Genomic DNA, 20664 nt, shown 5'->3' with positions numbered 1-20664 from the left:
AGAAGGAGGCAAAAATGAATGGTGTTTTTAGAAACCTTAGCTGATAGCTTAACCAGCATTTAGAAAATATTAATAACCCTTTGTGGGGCTGTTTTGCTGATATTGGTACCAATGCTTTCCATGAAGTGAATCAAATTAAAAGAAGTAGGACTAATTCTTCGGAAGGAGGACTTAATTCTTCGGATTCACCTTAAGCACTGAAAATTCAACCCTTGAACACACCCAAGTGCTCCAACAGAACAACAACCTGTTGTTCTGCACATCTAACACTCATCGCATTAGATTTTGAAATGGATAAAACGGGTTTACATTTGGGTTGTGGAAATCCAAGATTGCAGCCATACAAAAAATTTTCAGACTATGGTTGAAAGTCTAGTCTGTGTTGGACATCAACAGATTTAAATTAGCTTTAACAGTCTGTCTAAAGGATCTATGTCAACCTGAATCATTCAAAAAAAGTTTCTGATTGCTACAAAAAGTGCATGATTGAAATGCAACTTGCAAATGAATATTTTACCAAATATTACTAGGGATGTATGCATATATTTAAGCATATACAAAGCAAATTAGAGAAGTCAATCAGCATTTGTATTATAGGCATTTTTACTTTTCTGTTTAAGAATTTATAATACTACCCTGACCAATCTGAAATTTCTAACCGCTTTCAAATATCTTATGTTGTCTTGCATTTTGGTCACTTAGATAACAAAAGTCGTCAAGCATCTCTAAGATGACCCCAGCAGCTATGAAATATGCACATAAGGATTAGAGGTCTCACCTGCAGACAATGATAAAGAACTTTATAAGGAGTAGCGGGTGTGGCGTGTTGCCGTTGTGCTCGGTGGCGCTGGAGAGGTGGAGCGCGCTGTGCCATAGCTGGGTGCTGAGGAACACCAGGACGTCCCTGGGGAGCAGAGGCACTTCTGAGCTGCTCTCCTCCAGCCTGGAAGAAAGGTGGCAGAGTAGAAAGTGAGGAGAGGGAGAAGCATGCAGTGGGATGGCACTTTGCAACATAAACACGTCAATGCACCTGCCTTGTGGGAATGCAAATCAGCAGCAACATAGTTTAAGTTTTTCAACTGCTACTACCCACCTCCGAGGCTCCAGAGATTGTACATCGATGAGCCGCTCAAAGGATGCCACGAATGCCTCAAGCCACTGCTGCAAGTAGCTTACATCTTTCTGCAGGACAAAAGCAACACATGCACATGCGGAGTGTGAGTTAACAATACATTCAGAGACAATACACATCTCTGAGAATGCTGTGACTAGTTCGAGCATTAGCGTTTGACGACTTGTGGCCGAAAAGATGGCAGTGACTAAACCTTTTGACCTGTTTTTGAAACAGGATGTTGCCAAGAAATGTGACACGAACAGAGGAACGCATGAGGCAATTCTTTCCTTTTACAAAAGAACAAACAAAATCATCCCTGTCTTTCAAAGTCCACATCTGACACAGAACAGACTAAAACTCAGAAGTCTCTGTTGCTACTTTTTCAAGATGGACATCTTGTTGAGATGACTTCTATGTTTCTAGGTCCTTTGAAAGTCATGTGAGTCAAGGATGTTTACAGATGCTTGTTATCGTGGTTTCAATCAGTCTCTGCAGTGCAACATATCCTGCCAATCATCCCTTCATACCACAGTCGCTTAAAGTCACATCAGACAAAGTAGGTCTTCATGCAAACAGCCTAACTCTTAACACTTATAAACACTTCCATTTTAGGCTTAAAATTAATGAGCCCCGATAAATTAAGGAGAACTACTCTGCGTTTCAAAGTGAAACCACACAACAGAATGTGCAGCAGCAGAACAACCTGAACATGTTGATTGGATGAGCATACCAGCCACCACCGTTGCTGATTTGGGACACAGAAGCTACTCAAAAGCAGGCTGTGAGAAGGAAGATGAGTCGCTTCGGACTTACTTACTCACTGTTCATAAATAACACATAGAACACGACACGAGGAGCAACGATTCATCTGGTATTTCCCTTATCTGGCAGGCACATACAGTATATAATCTTTGCTAGAACACTGCCATAAAACAACTTTTGATCTGACATGCATTCAGTTAAGACAGATGTACTTTTCTTTGGCATCTAGTAAAACTCTCAAATACTCCACTAGTGTTAAATTAGCCTTACCAACTGGCATTGATTTGGGTGCCAGTCCATCTCTCATTGTTTGAGTCTGAGCAGGGTGCCAGGTTCCAGCGAACCCAGTCTCTGGTGAAACCTTCAAAGCGGACAACAGCAGGCAGCTCGGCAACTGCACATCACTCCTCAACCAAACTCAGTCGTCTAACTCAATCGCCTCTCGTCTGCTATCGTCAAGCAAGCAGCCAGGAAATTACATGTCACTTTAAGTGAAGCTCATTTCCTTCATACTCGGCTTCCTAGTCAAACCCCTTCCTCTTTTGGTTTGTGCTGCAAGCAGCAATGGAGGTAGGAGGCCTCTCAAAACTTCCCACAGCAATCACAAAGAGCCAGGCCCACATTATGCTTTTTCTAAATATAACATCAAAAACATGTCGCAGGACAAACAGGGTATTATTTTTTTTTCTTATTTGGGTAAAAAACACCTGCCTTTTAGAATGTGCTCACCTAATGATAAGCATTTTAATCTGTGTCCTGATCAAGCACATTTTTAAATGATAATTATTCAGCTGTCTTAATAAACCCAGCTCCACTATCACCCATTCCCTGTAGGGGTCTGTTTATGTCTTCAAAACTAAGTGCACATTGTGTGTAGTTGATCAAAAGAGTAGGTTTTTTTTCACCACTTATAATAATGTGTAAAGTGTAAGACGTTTCTGTCTATCTCAACTTCCTGTTTGTCTACAATTTGAAGGAGAGGTGGACAGAGATCTGCTGAAGCACCAGTCAATTACAACATTCAGAACAAAGTACAGATATTATTACTAAGTGGAACAAGTTCTGTAGGTTTTCTTTATGTGAGCAGCGCTGAATTAAGAATAAGATGAACTGTCAAAGGATTATGTCAGAAAAAAGATTATATCATAATAGTGTACAAATGCTAACACTAGCTTAGCATTTCTGCTATAGATGAAGTTTTTAACAGCAGTGCGTACTGAAACCTTCAGTTGTAAGGGATTAGAAACTAATAAAGCTTTCCTCTGCTTTAGATAAAATTAATGTAGCTTTCTGAACGTAGTTAAACTGTGATGAAGCAGTGCATCACAGAAGAAACTCTGGTCAGGACACCATATCTGTCACTGTTGAGAAAAATAATGGGGGCGATTTCAGCATCCAGAGCATTCTTTATGATTTAGCGAATGCGTTTCAAGCAAATGTTTGGCATTAATTTTATTGTATTCAGTGACGTATAAGCTAGGAATATTTTACTGAGAGCAATTTGATAAAACTGGAGTAGACACTGAATCCATTACATAAACTGTTGAACCAATCGACTAAATTCATGTATGAAAGGCGAACATAATCTTTATCAACACTGCAGACCACAGGTCAGTGGAGTGACCCCTTCTATTCCCAAATGTGTAGAAACAGGAGTTATATCTGATCCAGCAACAAACAGTAACCAGTGTCAGATTGTTACTAATGCAACAATTTATGCACGGCATAAATGCAACCCGGTGCACTGCAATCAATAAAATTACATTCCTCTATTACTTCTCAAACAAACATCAATGGAAAGAGCTCTACAAATTAATAACAGAAAACTTCCAATCCAAGTAAATCCCCATCTAAATCAAAGACACATTTTCAACAGAACTATACACATGCCCACCAAACAATCAGACACTGAAAAACTTGTTTGTATAGAGCAGGAGCAACACTGCTGACGAATTAACAACAAAGGAAATAAACATTTAAATTACAAAGTCATAAATAAATAAAACTAAATGTGTTTAATGAAATGCAAATTAATGAAATAAATTAAAATATAATAATAGCAGTTAATAATTAATTTCTGAATAAAAACTAAAAGTAAATATATCAGTAAAGGAAATGCATAAACTTGAAGGGGCGATGAATCTATATTATTTTGCTGGATGCTACTGTAATTCCTCCCTGGTTGCACTGCCTGAAAACAGGAAGCTGCTAAACAGCCCATTGTTTTTCTTTCCAGCATCTGGATAAATAGGTATCTGGGATCTGAGAAGGGAAGCGGCAAGAACAACAGAAGAAGCTACGATTCAGTCCTCAACGATACTCATGACAGAGTTTGAGTCTTATAACATTTGTGATTTGCTTATGCTGAAACTTGTCCCTTAAGAGATATAAAATAGGATGTAGTTGATTAAGTTTTGTGGTTTGGAAAATACTGTCTTACAACTATGTGTGGCGTAACAAAAGCCTGAGTAGCATGCTTGGCTTTCCAGTTTAATGTGAATGTTACCTTTCTACTTTGGCCTGAGTTTGCCCTGGACCTCTTGTAAGTTCACTTGGAATACTGTATGTGCGTAATATGAATAGTTTTAAATCTGATAAAAAAAAAAGAAGAAAAAGAATTGAGATTCAAGATAGGAAGTGAGACCGGTTTGCTAATGAGAAGTAAAACAAAACTGGCTCCACCCGTTAAGATGTCCTTTACAAAGTTCTCATTGATTAGCCTCCCATGAGAAAAATTACTGCCATCGTATCCGATTCTTCCCCTGCACATTACTCAGAGCAAGAAGCATTTGATTATGGTATTTTAATGGGGTATTTATTGAGGCTGCTATTAAAGCCGAGGTCCTAAACAGGCATGCAAAACTAACCCTGCAAACTGTGTTATTTAGCAGTTTTCTTTGCACATGGCCAAGCAGCTGTGCTTCTCTGTGCTGCTTGGCATTCTGCTTCGCTCCGGCTTCCTGCACAAGTGAAAGCAAAGAGGACTTTGATTTTCCTGGTTGGCGGCTCTGTTGGTAAACAGAGGAGGCCGTGGCTCATGGTGGGTGTCGGGGGGGGTAGGGTAGCAGGGATTCGACCACACAACTTTCATCAAACGCTGCAGGAATGGTTGCTGCAACAGGTTACATTCAGAATCAGGTGAACGCGGCCAGATAAGTAATTTGTCATTTCTTCAGCTCTCAAAGCGATTCGAGGGGGATGGTTTCACAGCTGTGCCGATGAGTGGCAGTCGGGTTGTCGCTGTGGTCTGGCTTTGCCTCTAAGGGCTTTAATTAGTCCCCTCAAGTAAGAGATCACAGAATAATCACAGATTGTTTTTCTGTAAGCAGGAAATCTTTTGGATCACCACTAATTGTTAGGAAAGGTACTTATTTGTTCTTTATTCCCATTCTATGGACATCTGGAGGGCTCTGTTTCGATGTTGTTTCTGGGTCATTTTCTCAATGCAAATCCCAAACATCTTGAGCTTATTTATAAGTAAACTCTGAAGGTAAATGACTGTTTGGTAAGGAGACTGGGCTAAACGAAGGATGTGCAATATAACATGAATGTATCAGCCAATAACAGCTCAAAAATAAATGATAGCAGATAAAGACATGCAGATAGGGCAACGTTTTGTTCCGTTGTGACTACTAGTAGGGCAAAGCTCATCTAAGCTTGGTAAAATGGGACGAAGTTTATAGCTTTGCTTAAAAGGTCATATAAAAATAGATACGTAATTTTCCTAACTAACTTTGACTTTGATAAAAATAGCAACAATAATTCATTTCCTCAATAGAGGAAGTGAAATGATCATCAACAGTGACTTGCAAAAGTATCCATGTTCCCTGAACCTTTCATATTTTGCTGCATTAAAATAATATAGATGTATTTTATTAAGACTTTCATGTCAGACCAGCACAAAGTAAGGAATCATTATCACCTATATGCCTTTAAATAAAGCCAACTTACTTAAGGAAACCCAGAGTCTTTAACATTTCTTCAGGCACAATCTGAGAAGGTTAAGTTTGTCACAATGTGAGCCGCCTTTTCTTTGCCTGTAAGGCATAAACACTATCATTATAAATGAGAATAAAACGCCTGAAGAAATGTCAGCAGGGCTGGTTTTAACCCGCCAAAATTGAAAACAAGAACTGAAGCCTGTCTTTGCTATGAGGGTCTGTTAACACAACCACAGGTTTGTTTAGCACTTAACTGCAAAACCCAGAAAAAACTCAAGAAGCATTTAGAGTGTAAACATCATATCTTCACAGTGGCCCCTGAGTTATTTATTGACCTAAAATATGTGAAGGATGCATGTGATGATGAAGAAAATGGGAAGCTTAACAAAAGCTGACATTAAGGAAACCATCAATAGTGATAATTTGTTATTCAGCGCCTGCATGTTTCATCACTTTTATGGAAAGTTTTTCTCGGTGCATCAGAGCGTCTTTCACACAATCAACAGAAGTCGGTGATCTAGAAAGTCCTTAGAGGGGTGTGTGATTTCTTACACAATTGAAGGAAACTGAGCTCTTTTTTCAATGACAAGCCTGTGCAAGTTGTGCTTTTTTATTGCAAGTACATGAAGGCTAAGAGCCTTCAAGTCCTAAACAGAGAGAAATTTAAGAAAACCTGCAGAGACAAACAGCTGAAATTAAGCATTTAAAACAAATAAAGCATGTCATCCATGGGGACTCTGCGTGAAGCTGCTGAGGGTTTGTCAATAGTTTTAATAAAAGACTCAACAAAGCCCTGGTTTGCTGTGCAGATCAACTTATTTACTACAGTCAAATCTCTTCTTGATGCGTGACGAACCAGACCTGTGAGTCAGCAAAGGGATGTGTCCAGTTAAAAAATGATTGTCTATGCCAACTCACCTAACAGGCAGATAACAAAAGCACTAAACACAATGGTATGGTAGGCTCTAAAGGAGAGGCTGGGGAATCAGTTCTGCTGTTTCTCTGCAGCCTCTTGTGTTGCTGTGAGAATCACATAAAGAGGTTGCATCAGACATGAGTTATACCCTTTAGCACAACCATCTGAGTAGATGAAAAATCAACACTGATGAGAACAAGTGTTGATCTTCGGTTTTAAAAAGGCTATTATTAGCCATTTTTTCTTTATTTATAACACAGAGCGAAGAAAGTGACAGACAGCCAAGACGCACCTTAATAAGGACGTGGTCTCACACACAGAGATGCTAGACGACTCTCATTCAGAGGAGCTTCAGGGGAACTCCTCTGCACCAAACACCACAAACACTCGCTTTAACTCTGATTCTTTCTAGCAACAAACCAAGGCGGCAGTGCAGATTACAAGCTGTTGTGTTTCTTGCACCGTCAATGCACCAGAAACTCAGAGGGGAAATAAAAGAATAGATTAGAGAAAATGAAATCCTTTGGGATCAACCAAAAATGATCAAGATGACTCATTTGATAATATGTTGTGCAAGAAGTCATACACTAAAGCTCTGACAGGTGTGGGCTGGTTTCCTGAATCAAGATTTCCTGTGCCTTGCTGGTGAGCTGGTAGGAGATTCTAATTTATTCTTACTAACAGAAAGGATAATTGTTGACAGTGAAGGTGTTGAAACGGAACTCATTAAAGTATCAAACTGTGCGCTGAAGGGCAAATAGTTTTAAATTAAAGAAATCAGAGCATGAAATTCAGTTTTGTTTTAAATATTTGAGTAAATACCATAATAAAAAAGTTTTTACAAAAGACTATGTTTACTACCGGAGTGAACATGCCTAACTTTTGATTTTCTGCATTTAACTGCCATCCTCTCAAATGTCTTTTGGAGCACATATGATTAGGCCTGACAAAACTACATAGATAAAAAAAGTCTTAATGAAATACATTAATTGTAAAAACTGCAGATCTGCTGTGAAGAGAGGCTGTAAAGAGAGAGAGAGTGCAGGGCTGTCCTCAGGCAAAGAAGCAGATTGCTAAGACATGAAATAATAATAAATGAGTCACTGCCCATTCAGAGCCAAGCTAAGCAGAGATGTAATCATTATTCAGATTCTAGGTTTCAAGAAAATGTATAAACATGAGGTTAGAATAATAAATGATGATCTACTGTGGAGTCACATAGGCTCTATGCCTGATTTATTCACAAATGCCGTGGCTGTCAAACTTTTCATAACAACTACCACTGGGGAAAAGGTTTTCCAGTCATACTTACTGCCATGCTTAAAACTGTAGTACAACAGACCAAGATTTCACAAGTTTGTTGAGTCATCTCATTAAAGGGAGCGAAGCAGAGACAGATCTTAATTGCTACCAATTAGAGGCTGGTTGAAGGGTAGATCTACTCAAGCATTCAATTCTTACTCAGAAACCGGTTAAGATCAAGTTCTAACTTCCAATGTAAATGTTCCTGATGACCTGTTAACCCCATGAGTCATTAGCTAATTACCTGCACCAACTTACACCACATAATCAGTTTCTTTTCTAGCTTATTACGAGTCGGATTGGGGTGTTGGCATGTCCTGGTGACTATCTCTAGCAGTCATCATTACAGGGCAACACGAGGACAAAATGAGACGAGTATGGAAGCAGACACTAACAACTGAAGCCGGTTCAGAGAGAACAATTAACCTCACATCCATGGAGCACCAGAGGAAACATCCATAGCTAGAACTCCACACAGAAAGCTGCTGAAGTGCTAGAGTGATGGAGAACAGCATGACACAGTGCAGCCCCTCCCCACCTGTTGCTGCATGGTGCCAGACAGCTGCTAGAGAGAAGGCTTGACAACTTTGACTGTTGCAAAATGTCTCCAAGTACTAAAACCACAGAAAGCCATGATATGGAAACTGAATTACCATCACCCTTCACTCTGCTAAGCTGTCCCTGCATCACAACTGGCAACTCTGACTTATCAGATCATGTACTGACCCTACAGTGTAGCTAACTAACTTTACATTTAGTAATTGGTATAGTCATTGCATCCCGTTTTGAAGACCATTGTCTACTGATGCAACAGGTTTCAGCGAGGAAGACAGGCAGCCAGGTCTGAACAGGAACAGGAAGTAGTCCCAGAAACACCTGCATCGCAGGTACATGATCTAATTAACTCTCAGATGTGTTTCAGTAACAATTTCTTCGTAACTCGAGGTGAAAAGTCTCGGAAATGTCCGAAAGCGACACACGAAACTTGTTTACACAACGCAGCCAAAGTCTCCAGGTAAATAAACGCCGTTAACAGGCGAGCAGGCGAAAAAAAAAAAAAAAAAGAGCCGATTTCCTCATACAAGCCTGACAACTAACCTCCGGGCTCACAGGTCTGATTGTTATGCGTTTGTCGGCTCTGAATAACTCCGAAGTTCGGCCAGAGGAGCAACAACAACAACAACAGGTGTCACCGGCGGCTCTTCCGCACTCGCGCTCACCTTTGTGTAATACAACATCCACAGCTCGTACAGCCTTTCCTTCGATGCCATTCCGCCGCCTCTGTGGTTGCTCATCACCTCCTCGTGTATCTCTCCTTTTTCTTTTTCTTTCAAAGAATCATGCGAGCGGCGTCTGTCTGAAGTTGCTTCCTAAAGGCAGGGGGACGCGGCGAGCTCCTGCCAACCATTCCTGCAAATATCCAACAGAGGCACACAAATCGGAACGATAACGTAAATATTGGAGGGAGAAAGAGAGAGAGAGAGAAAATGAGCTCTCAGCGTCCAAATGCAAAGTTATCAGAAAACACCAAGTCACCGATTCGATCACTTGCCGAAACTGTGCAAGCACAGGGGAGGAAAATGCGTGGAAATCCACGCCCGGAGAAACACCCATGTATGTCCGCTGTTACGGCGAGCTGGTTGCTGTCTGAATCCTGCTGCTGGAGAGGGCTCCCGCGGAAGAAGCGAGAGATGCCATCCACTCGGGACTCAGACGCGGCAGCACTGCCCGTTCCGGGGTTTCGCTGCGTTCAGAGGGCGGACGAGGAGCGACTGATCATCAACTACTGTTAACAAGACCATAAATTCACTGGGAAGTTGACTGGAGATCATGCTGACAGGTAGATTGATATTCTTAAAGACACACGCACAAATAAATACGGGCTTAACCCAACACTGCCAAACAGCAGCAACAGACAAGTCTACCTGTTCAAAATAAATAAATAAATAAATAAAAGGAAAATAGAAATCTAAAAGCAAATTATTTGCAGTAGAAATAATCAGGGACATTTTAACAACTTTATTGTGTGTTTCTGCACAATAAACAGCCAACAGCTGAACTTCAGACTCCATTATCAACTTGTAATGGTTCCTTATTACTTATTATGTTGTATTAAACAAAAGCTGTAATAAACAGCAGATGCTTTTGGGAATAAAAGGCCAATCATAAAATTATCTAGAAATAAGAATGACGAAACAGAGATAAAGGATGAATACTGAAATTAAATCGTGTAAGGTTTTAAAGCATGGATTAGGTAGAGGGTGCATTTTATTTTTGATAAATAGTTGGTGGTCGCCACAAATCTGTGGAAGACCAACACAAAGCGAAGTAGAAGGAGATGACGCATTCTGAAAATGTTTTATTTTAAAATTCTGAAAAGTGTGGCATGTGTTTGAAATCAACCCCCCTTTACTCTGATACCCCTAAATTAAATCTTAGTGTGATTACTACTGCACTTTGTAAAATTGCTTAGTGTGTGTGTGTGTGTGTGTGTGTGTGTGTGTGTGTGTGTGTGTGTGTGTGTGTGTGTTGGGGGGGGTGCGGTTGGAGGGGAGAGGGCGGAGGGGTGTTAAAGGAGGCACACACAAATTTCCATTTGAATTTTGCTACAACTCCTGATAGGGGACACATTAGCAAACTTTTAGAATAAGATTTTTAGGTCATGTGAGTCTAGAATGAACTTTTTCACCTACATGCAAATTGATTGGCAGGAGCCTAACACTTTAGGTTTCTCTCAACAATCCATAGTTTAGATAAAACCGTGTCTTTGTCTTGTTTACAAAATACTTTCCTTGCAAGTGATGGCAAACAGGGAAGAAGACGGGAAAAGACATCACTTCCTAAATGTCCAGCACTGGTAGCGACGTAAAGCAAAAACTTTGTAGCTTTAATTGAAGCAACAGGTAGTTTCACAATGCATTGAGTCAGAGGATATGGTTAAAAAAGCATGCCGCACCTTTCAGGTTAATATTTGTAAACAAATATATATATATATATATATATATATATATATATATATATATATATATACATATATATATATATATATATATATACATATATAATATATATATATATATATATATATATATATATATATATATACATATATATATATATATATATATATATATATATATATATATATATATATATATATATATATATATATATATATATATATATATATATTTGCATAGGTTGATTTTCTTTTTCTGACGAGAGCATCTTTCAGTGGCTTTATTGGACCGTTTCTTTGTGTTGTTTGTGCAGCACATTCAGTGTAGTGATCTATGGAACACACCCAAGATAAATAAAATGTACTACATGACTTTATTTTGATATTCAGCGTTTGTTAAACCGCGAATCTCATTTGGAACTGGAGTTTATTTATTTATTTATTTACTGACTGACCTTGAGCTTGTTATTTCCCTCGAGGTTATCTTTCTAGGTTTGTCCAACACCACCAGGACAGGGCTGTGTTGTGACACGCCAATGTTAATCACCAGAAACACAGACCCAGTGCAGCTTGAGGAAGCTGAATTACTATGGCCATGGCCTGCATTCCTAAACAAGACCTGACACTGTGACCATCAGCAAACGTTACAGTGAGGCTAAAATTTGCTAACTATATATAGAGAGCATTTGTAAAATGTAATTGAATGATAAATAATTTACTCACAAATGCAAATATTATATGGAGCAATAGATTGATAAATGTGTGGGGTTTTTATTTTTATGTTTTTATTTTTCATTTTCAGGACAATACCTCTTTTGTTGTTTTACATAGAATGGTTTCGTTGTTAATTGGGGGCACATTTGTTTTCAAAACAAAGTCACATGAGCAGGCAACAGACCGTCAGAGTTGAGGCGCTCGACGGGCGATTGTCCGCCCTGCTGCAGCAGGGTCTGCTAATGGATGTCAGAGAGAGTCGAGCGGCGCGTGGGGAGAAAAACATGGAGAAAAACGTCGGGTCGCTGCAGGAACAGGCTCTGAAGAGAAAAGAGAGACTCAAAGCGCTGAGGGATAAAAAACTTCACGTAAGTCCCTCTTCTGGCTGGGAGTAATATTCGAGAATTTGAACACGGTTAAGAAGAGGGTACTTTTTAAGCTAGGTGACGTTAGCCACTTAGTTTCAGGCTAACGTTAGCCAATGAGTCGAGGCAAGAAATTTAAAAATTATCCAATTTTATTCAAATACATAGTGTATCTGTTTGTGTAGTTGTTCAGATATTAAATTAAGACGCGTTTAAGTCAAATTTGATTTTGTAATGGTCGTTGTGTGGCATATTTGATCCTTTTTTGCAGTGCTGATGAGCTAAGCTAAGTATTTTGTGTTCTTACCTCCATATGCTTGATGATTAGACTGAAGGTTGCTTTGTGCGTGCACATTGCTTTATGGTGCACACATATTAACGTTTTTCGGCCACAACATTGAAAACCTGATGTTCGCTTGAGAAAGATCTGATGAAACTCCAGTAGATTAAATTACACGATGTATTTGATCCCATGAAATTTGTGACAGGTCCTATTACATCTTTCATTTAATACTAGACTGCAAACATATAGTCAAGACAGTCCCTTGTATTTTTGTTTCGCAAATAATTTGTAAATGGATTCTACCTTTTGTATGTAGTGTCAGTAGAAGTAGCTAAATCTGCTTTTATTTCAATTGACCCCTTCTTAAAGTAAACCTGAATTTTGAGTCGAAAATAAATACCACCTGTAAAACATGCTTGTAAAAGCCCTTGGCGAGCTGACATCACTCTGAATTACAAAAACGCAATGAATGGATTGGTGAAAAAAAAAAGAAAATCAGGATTTCTTTCGGTTTCTTTTCAAGCAGAAAATTTGATCAGTTCATAAAATCAATTCAACACCCAGTCCTACATAAATATAAATTAATATAGCAATTAATTTACATTAATCTAAAGTCTATAAACCCATAGTGCCTTCTGACCCCAACATTAAAGTCCTTGCATTAGAGAAAAATTTTTAAAAAATTTAAAAGAAGAAGAACAATTTAAACGAGCATGGAAAAGTTGACAGTAGGCCCACAGTGGATGAGAAATAGGTATGTATTTTTCCATTAGTGATGAGGCCTTTTACAGAGGAATGTGATTATACTGCTTCAAATAGTTGAAGTTATGTATGTTCTGGCGTTGGTTTATGAAACTAAATGTCTTTTTTATTTAACACCAAAGTTGTATTTCAGCGGAAAACAGTTTTTGCTGTTTTATTCACATACACAAACAGTTTAGGCACTGATTCAGTTACAGCTTTTCTAAATACAAACTTTTCCAGTTGCTACTGTGCTCACAACATGAGTTGCACTATTGGCATTTATCTATGTCTTCCCAGAAAAAAAAAACACTGAAAATAATAATCAGTATTATAATTATAATAATCTTTCCCATTTGTTTTGCATATTTGAACTAAAACATAAAATATTGCGTTAGAAAATCTACAGAACAATAAGTCATTCCAAGAATAAAAGACAAGAGTTAGTCGCAAACCTAATATTCAAATCTAATATGACTGTAGTAATAAACAATTTATATGCATTTCCAGAATGCATTCTATTTTATAATCATAAATGCATACACAACATGTATTTGAGAACATGTTTCTTTAATGTTTGGTTTCAGAGTAACAGTTTAGAGGTTGTCAACCAAGTTAAAAGTTGCAACCTCTTGTAGATGTTACTGATTTTCTGACCTGCTACTTTAAGCAGGATAAGTAGGTTTGATTGTTTTTCTGGATCCTGATCCACCTCAAGAGGTAAATGGTCGGTAGCAGAAGTAACAGCACAGACTCGTCCTCGGTTCACTTCACTGGGTGGGCTTAATGTTTTCTCCACTTCATCTCTGAGTGGGATCTGTTTGAAGCAAAGATGATTTTCAGTTCCTCGTTGGGGTTGCAGCCTGTGTTGACACATTTGACAGTGACAGTATTTTGCTCCACTATGGTCGACTACATGTTCTACAAAGGGCTTTTTGCAGAAACCTTATTCAATGTGCCCCTCCCCTTCCTCATCCTCTCTTTTCATAAGATCCTGTGATATTGCGATGGTTGATAAATGTTTTGTTGACATTCCTCCAGCCTGCAGTTGTTGTCCTTCTGTGCTGCACTTGAATTAGAAGTCGCTGCCCTGAATTGTTCTAGCAGGTGGACAGGAAGCCTCTTCAGGAAAATAGAGTCTAGGAGGAGTTTGATTTCCTTTCTGGCAAACTTTGAAATTTAGGTCAATACATTTGAGAGGTGGAGAGGGCTTGCTTTTTAATTTTTGCAAATGAGTTTTGTAATTTGTCTCACTTGATTACATGTGGATAGATTTTGTGCAGGAAATACATTTGCTTTTTTTCCCTCCTGTACATAAAACATCCAAATTTCCAGATTTATCTATTCTTTTCTCTTCAGAAACTTTTGAACAGGTCAGCACTTTAAGCAATGAAGTTCAAAATGTAAATGTGTTATTTGACTCCCAAATCACAGGACATTACAAACACTCATAATTATGTTTGTCTATGCAAATGATGGCCTGTGGGTCTCCTGTGACAGACCTAAATTAGGGTGATTCATATGTTCTTTAAAAAATTGGGAATTTTCTTATTTTTTCATGGCTGAATGCAGTGATTCTTATTTTCCTTGTTGCTGTTATGCTATTTGCTAAAGTGGTCCCACTGTGCTGATGTATCTGTAGGGACGTGAGCAGGAAGATGAGGAACCAGAGAGCAAAAAGGCGGCACTAGAGGAGACTCCCGAAGAAAAGCACAGGTTGGATCTCCTCTCTCTTATGAGCAGAGATGCTCATAATTTGTTTGTTTTGCTTTCATATTGCTCTTTCTTCAGTGTTTGCTTCTTTTTGCTCTACAGTTTACGCACAAACGGAACTGAAACTAAACTTGACGTGCAAGATCAGAGCATTTATCTGGGCTTTAATCGCTTCGTCACTGCATGTCAGTCTGTGTGTGCCGGTTGTGAGATTGGATGTTTACACTGGGCTTTCACACAGCCTGGTGCCATTAGCAGCTCAAATATTGTGCAGCTCGCTCAACTTCATATTACCAGTTGGTAGGAGGGAGCAGCCATCTTTCCTGTCCTACAGGACCTTTTTTCCATTGTTTATATTTAATGACTTTGCTCTAAAGACACCTAAGGGAGTGCCGTAGCTTTTCCTCCAGTCCAACAAGACAGGTCTCTCTGTCAGGGTGAAAATGGTCTCGGGGATTACAAACATCTTTAGCATTTGGGTGTAAAGGGTGTCAAATATATCTTGGGCTTTCAGAACTGTGTTTTGCAAACACTGACACTGGTCTGCAATATGCTGAGTGTGTAATGTATCTTCTTATCAGCATTAAAGTTTCATAGGAGATCGAGTTGCGAAAGCAGGTTGGTTTGGAAAAAAGAAATTCCTCTTGGCCCTTCGACTTTTCTATCTCTTTGTTTTCTAACATTTTGTTCCAGCTCTAATCCACAAGATGCACCAACTATGCCTTGCAGCTTTTCCTGTTTCATCATGTTAGGTGTGGCTAAAACTTCAGTTCTTTTATTGAGAAAGATGGGCAAGCAGATTCCTCGAGTTGACAAATTACATTCAAAGAACTTTGAACGCCTTTGAAATCTGTCTGTTTCATGTTCATGCTTGCCGCGTTGTGTGTCAAAGTAGCTGAGTATATGCTGGTCTGATATTATTGTAAACAGTTGAGCACTCCTGCTGCCTTTTCTCCTAAGCAAGAGTTTTCTCTAAACATTTAGAGAGAACCCCTCTCAGCTCATGCTCTGAATTTATCAGTTTCACTTGATGTCACTGTCTGCTTGAGGTGGAAATGTGTAAACACACCCTCAGTGTTTAGAAGCATTTGAACTTAGTGACGGCTAAAGATAAAAAAAAAATTAAAAAAAAAGCTTTGAGGGCAGAAGATTTACACACCTATTGTCCGTCCTGTTCTTTGTTCTGCTATAGAAGCAGTTGAAACTATTTTTCTCTGGATCTCTTGCTACGTGTTTATTTTCAGGTGCGGGAGGGAAAAAGGACTTAATAGTGATGGAGATGGTGTGAAATTCAGCTTAAATATTAATGGACACAATAGGGTGGTTCTTAATGTTAATGACCTTCTGACCTTCAGCGGCACACTAAAAGGTTCAGGTTTCCATTTGCGGGTTCATCAACATAAACACAGAATTTGCATTTACATAATGAAATTATTGGAATTATCTAAGCTCTTCCCCACAGAGATGAGAATGAAATTTAGTCAGTGATCGGAAAGTTGCAGGTTCGATTCCAGGTTCCTCCTGCCACATGTCAATGTGCCCCTGGGCAAGGCACTTAACCCCCAACTGCCTACCGATCCACGTATCGGTGTATAAGTGTGAGCGTTTGTGTGTGTGAGTAGGTAAACGTGACTCTAGTGTGAAGCGCTTTGAGTGGTCAAAATAATTGGAAAAGCGCTATATAAGTTCAGTCCATCTGCCATTTTAAAAAATGTTTCAAAACTGCAAAATATTTTCTATCATGATGTTTCTGTGACTTAATTTTCTTTTAATGAAATAAAGGTAAAGGGACCCGAGGTTTTCTGCTGTTTGGAGCATGGAGTAATGCAATCCTAACCTTACCTGTTACTGCACACATCCAGTCAGCTGGCTGAATGTGATCTATGGTTTTTCCTACATCACAAGAAAAAGCATAAACACTCGTGTGGAAACGTAAGGTGCCACCAGCAACCACGGTTAGCAAGCTAGGAGTCCTGTGTTTCTCTTTAGATATGAGAACGAGAAAAATAGCAATAGTACAAATAAGCATATTTACTTGAAACTACTAGTGAACTTTATTCAAAATTTTTTCTGAATTCTATGAATCAAAGCCAAAATGATAAGTGCTGTACATGTTAACAACAATAAATAATATGTTAGTTTTAGCACTGCAGTATATTTGTACCCAGAATGTCATCTCAAATATGTCCATGTTTAATCCTGATATGGAAAAACAAAAATCTTAAATGGGAGCTGATTCAAACCATCAATTTCACCTAAAGACTAAAAGATCCAGGTTCAAGGGTAGAAGTGTTTGAAAGGAGCCTGGTCTCTTTGGCTCAGCCTTAGCATAACGTGAGGATCTCAAGAGTAGAGCTGCTGCTCGTCTGGAGCAACATCAGTAGAGTTGCTTCCGTCGGGATACTTCCTGGACCCGACCCAGTGGAGATTTTCCAGGCATGTCCCACCAGAAGGAGACCCCCAGGCTCGACCCAGAACTCACTGGAATAAGTTTGTGTTCGTCCTGGTTGTTTCTCAAGATCTCCCAGTGGTGTTTGAATAGCCAGACACCACGGCTGGATGAATATTAAAAGCCAGTTTTCCCAGTCCTCTGGTCATCCCTCCATTCATTGGGATCGGGTTATAAAATTGTATCTAATCTATCATTTGCATTTTTGTTTCCAAACACAATTGTAGAGTTTTAGGGGACGGTATTCAAACAACAAATTAAACTCCAGTCAACTTTGGCAGCAACAGGTGTGGGAGGGGAGGAGAGGGAGGAGAGCACTGCCCTATTCTGTCATAAAGTTGCAGAAAACTTTCTTTTACTTGATCCATCATTAAAAGCAGTTTGGTAGAAAAGGTGTTGGAAACCGTAACTGAATACATGAACCCAGCTGATCCCTGGTCAGTTGCACTGATATGTGAGATAACGTTGGTATAAAGAAAGCTGGGTTACATGTAGTCTACTTAATGCCATGGAAGTGTTTAATCATGCTGGGTTGCATGAGACATTTCTATTTGTATTATTATTAAAGTGACAGTGCTTTACTCAGTCATATTTTGGTTGTTTTAACAATTAAAGTCAAGTTTACATTTTTCTACCACTGAACCAGCCTCATAAGCATCTGATCTGCACACACACGTTTGCATAAACACGGGTTCCTCTGAATCCCAGTACCCATACAAGGTATCAGGGCCGTCCGATAGAACGAGTGTGATGAATCTATCAAGAGCGCAGCGTGTCAAGCTTCATCCCAAATCCACGCTAAGCTCTGAGCAGCTGATAAGTCTGTTGCCTCTGGACCCCTCGGTGTGATCCGCCAGAGACGTCGGCTAAGCTCTCCAAGAATCCCTCTGTGTGAAGCCGTGGTGAAAGACGCGGCCGTTCTGCATCAAGGGAAGAATTCCTCAGCTGTTTTCTGCCCTCCGTGCCCAGGAGCAGGTGGAACATGTTAATCAGGAAAGCTTGCTGGTATAAATGGGGACATTATACTCTTACCGCCCCCTTTTTCAGACATTAGATGTGCAGCTGTGCAGGGATTTCAGATGGTCCTTTATGTTCTTTAATTTGCCTACACTGCCACCTGCTGGATCGTCACATTTGTAAATATGTTCACAAAAGTTTTTTTGGGGTTGGGGGGTGTTTCTGTTTTCAGAGAACTGAAACTGAGGAATTACACTCCGGAAGATGAAGAGCTGAAGGAGAGGCAGGTACCTAAAGCCAAACCAGCTTCAGGTGAGACTTTTGGATAGAAAACAACCCTTTGACGCTGCAGCAATGAGTTGATCATGTTCTTTGGTTGCAGTGGAAGATAAAGTAAAAGATCAGCTGGAGGCAGCAAATCCTGAGCCCATAATCGAAGAAGTGGTGAATACTTACTTTGTATATATTACTGTTTTATATTAATAAAGCATTTTAAGTTGTCTGATTTACCTTATTTCTGCCTTTAGGATTTGGCCAATCTTGCACCTAGAAAACCAGACTGGTAAGCCCCATTTCAAAGTTCTGAATCAAGGTTGTACGATATCTACCCAGATAGTCATAGCGGTTGAAACTTTTCACATTTTGTCCAATTATAATTATAAACCTTATTGTGTTTTACTAGAATTTTATGAGCTACACGTAAAAGTATCCCCGCAGCATGATGCCACCATCACCGTGGGAGTACTGTATTAGTTTTCCATTACAAAGACTTTTTTACATTCAACACAAGAATTTCTGTTATAGTCTTGTCTTTTCTGAGCACATTCTTCTTGTTTTTCTGTACATTGATTTGTAGACAGAGTTGCAGTCTAATTTATGTCAGAATATTATTGCCTAAAATTGTCATTTGTGGTCAAATATAAAAGATAAAATGGAAAAGAAACTGTATATTAAAAGAATTCATCAAAAACTCATCATGTGTTTTTCGTTTTTTAATCATCAGGGATCTGAAGCGTGATGTGGCAAAGAAACTGGAAAAGCTGGAAAGGCGAACGCAGAGAGCCATTGCCGAGCTCATCCGTTAGTTCAACCGCTTTGTTTGCGCTCTTTATCGCAGGATGTTGCAAAGATAACCATGTTTGGGAGGACTGTGAATTATTAGGCTAATTGCTCTGTGACTCCCAGACCTTATGGGGGCTTGAAGGACTCTGATAACCTCAGATGTCTGATTCCACCGCTGATGGGTGAGCAGCAGTCCAAAAATAGACGGATTCTGTCAGGGAAAAAAACCAGTACTGATTTTTAATGTTCCAGTATTTTAAATACAACACTTCTCACTTTTACTGAAAACGCTTCAAGAGGACGTATTTTGAGTTAGCATGTGCTACAATAGCTGAGATCCTGTTGATGTAACTAAATATTTTGTAGCTTTAAATTCACACACAATGATGAAATTCACCATGAATGATGAAATTCTGCTTGTCTACTCATCCTCACATAAAAAAGCATAACTACACTGAGTTTAACTGGACCTGTGGTCTGATGTTCTTGTTTTGATGAATGAATATGCAGACTGAGGGATTGTTTGCGTGTTTCTGTCCAGGGGATCGGCTGCGAGGCAGTGAGGAGGAGCTGGCTGCAGCGGTGGGAGCTGTGGGAGAGGAGGAGGGAGATTCGGACTGAATACGTGATGTAACGGGGAAACGAAGAGAAATAGGAACTCAGTTCACTGTGAGCTGTACATATTGGCTTCATCCTGCAGAGGAGAGGATTGGATGTAATTTTTTTCTCACCTTCCTATGAGTCATACGTTTCATAAGTGGTTTCTGAAGGTGTGTTATATATGTATATTTAAAAAAAAAAAAACATTTTAAATAAAATGACTGTTTTTTAAAATGGCTAAATTTCCTTGTTAAATAAATAAAACTAGTACAGAAGATATGTGGATTAAAACATTGGTTTGTAAGCAAAGACTTGAGTCTGTACTTCTTCCAAAGTCTAATAAGAAGGAAAAAGAGCAGAAAGGAAAATTAAAAGTTATTTTTAGGTTTCATTCATTCTCCGTCTTCCATTGTGTGTTAGAGATCTGACTCACACTGATTCATTCTAACCTGACCGCTTTTATGCTGCTTAATTAAATATTTACATCGAAAAGTTTAATTATCCAAGTATCCATCCATCTGTCCATTCTTTCATTAATCTGCCTATTCATTTATTTATTCATTCATCTTCTGCCATCCGTTCTTCCTTTCATCTTTGTTTTCATTCGTTCTTCTGTTGATCTGTCCATCTTCATTCATCTGTCTGTGTCCAGCCAGTAAATAACTAACTTATGTCTGTTCATCCATCCATTCGTCTTTTCAGTTTTTCCAATTTTTGTGTTTTATTCCTGATGAAAAATGTCTAATTAAAAATATTGTTCATACATGGAAAAAACATTATTGAGGA

General features: G+C 39.1%; 2 protein-coding genes across 6 annotated transcripts in view; one reads left to right on the top strand and one right to left on the bottom strand.

Annotated features, from left to right (window-relative positions):
* Positions 1–9442, bottom strand: part of nbeal2 (neurobeachin-like 2) — a 42415-nt gene extending 32973 nt beyond the window's left edge. For 4 of the 5 annotated variants that reach the window (XM_055047541.1, XM_055047542.1, XM_055047543.1 and 1 more), the window contains exons 1-3: positions 9256–9442; positions 1094–1182; positions 779–943 (exon numbers count right to left, since the gene is read on the bottom strand). In XM_055047541.1, the coding sequence (XP_054903516.1) occupies positions 779–943; positions 1094–1182; positions 9256–9330 (329 nt within the window). In that variant the 5' untranslated portion in view covers positions 9331–9442. Of the gene's footprint in view, positions 1–778; positions 944–1093; positions 1183–2146; positions 2330–9255 lie in introns of those variants that run through there. The other variant, XM_055047544.1, reaches the window with a different exon arrangement.
* A 2433-nt stretch (positions 9443–11875) lies between these two features.
* ccdc12 (coiled-coil domain containing 12) lies at positions 11876–20513 on the top strand. The gene is made up of 7 exons (XM_055047548.1): positions 11876–12076; positions 14740–14813; positions 18449–18528; positions 18599–18660; positions 18744–18778; positions 19220–19296; positions 19820–20513. The coding sequence occupies exons 1-7, from the start codon at positions 11876–11878 to the stop codon at positions 19897–19899; spliced, it is 609 nt and encodes a 202-aa protein (XP_054903523.1). The 3' UTR covers positions 19900–20513.
* The last annotated feature ends 151 nt before the right edge of the window (positions 20514–20664 follow it).

Source organism: Poeciliopsis prolifica, unplaced genomic scaffold, assembly GCF_027474105.1.
Source record: "Poeciliopsis prolifica strain line A6 unplaced genomic scaffold, Auburn_PproV2 SCAFFOLD026, whole genome shotgun sequence".
In the NCBI taxonomy this organism is placed as follows: Eukaryota; Metazoa; Chordata; class Actinopteri; order Cyprinodontiformes; family Poeciliidae; genus Poeciliopsis; species Poeciliopsis prolifica.
This window is presented reverse-complemented; position numbering and strand designations above follow the sequence as displayed.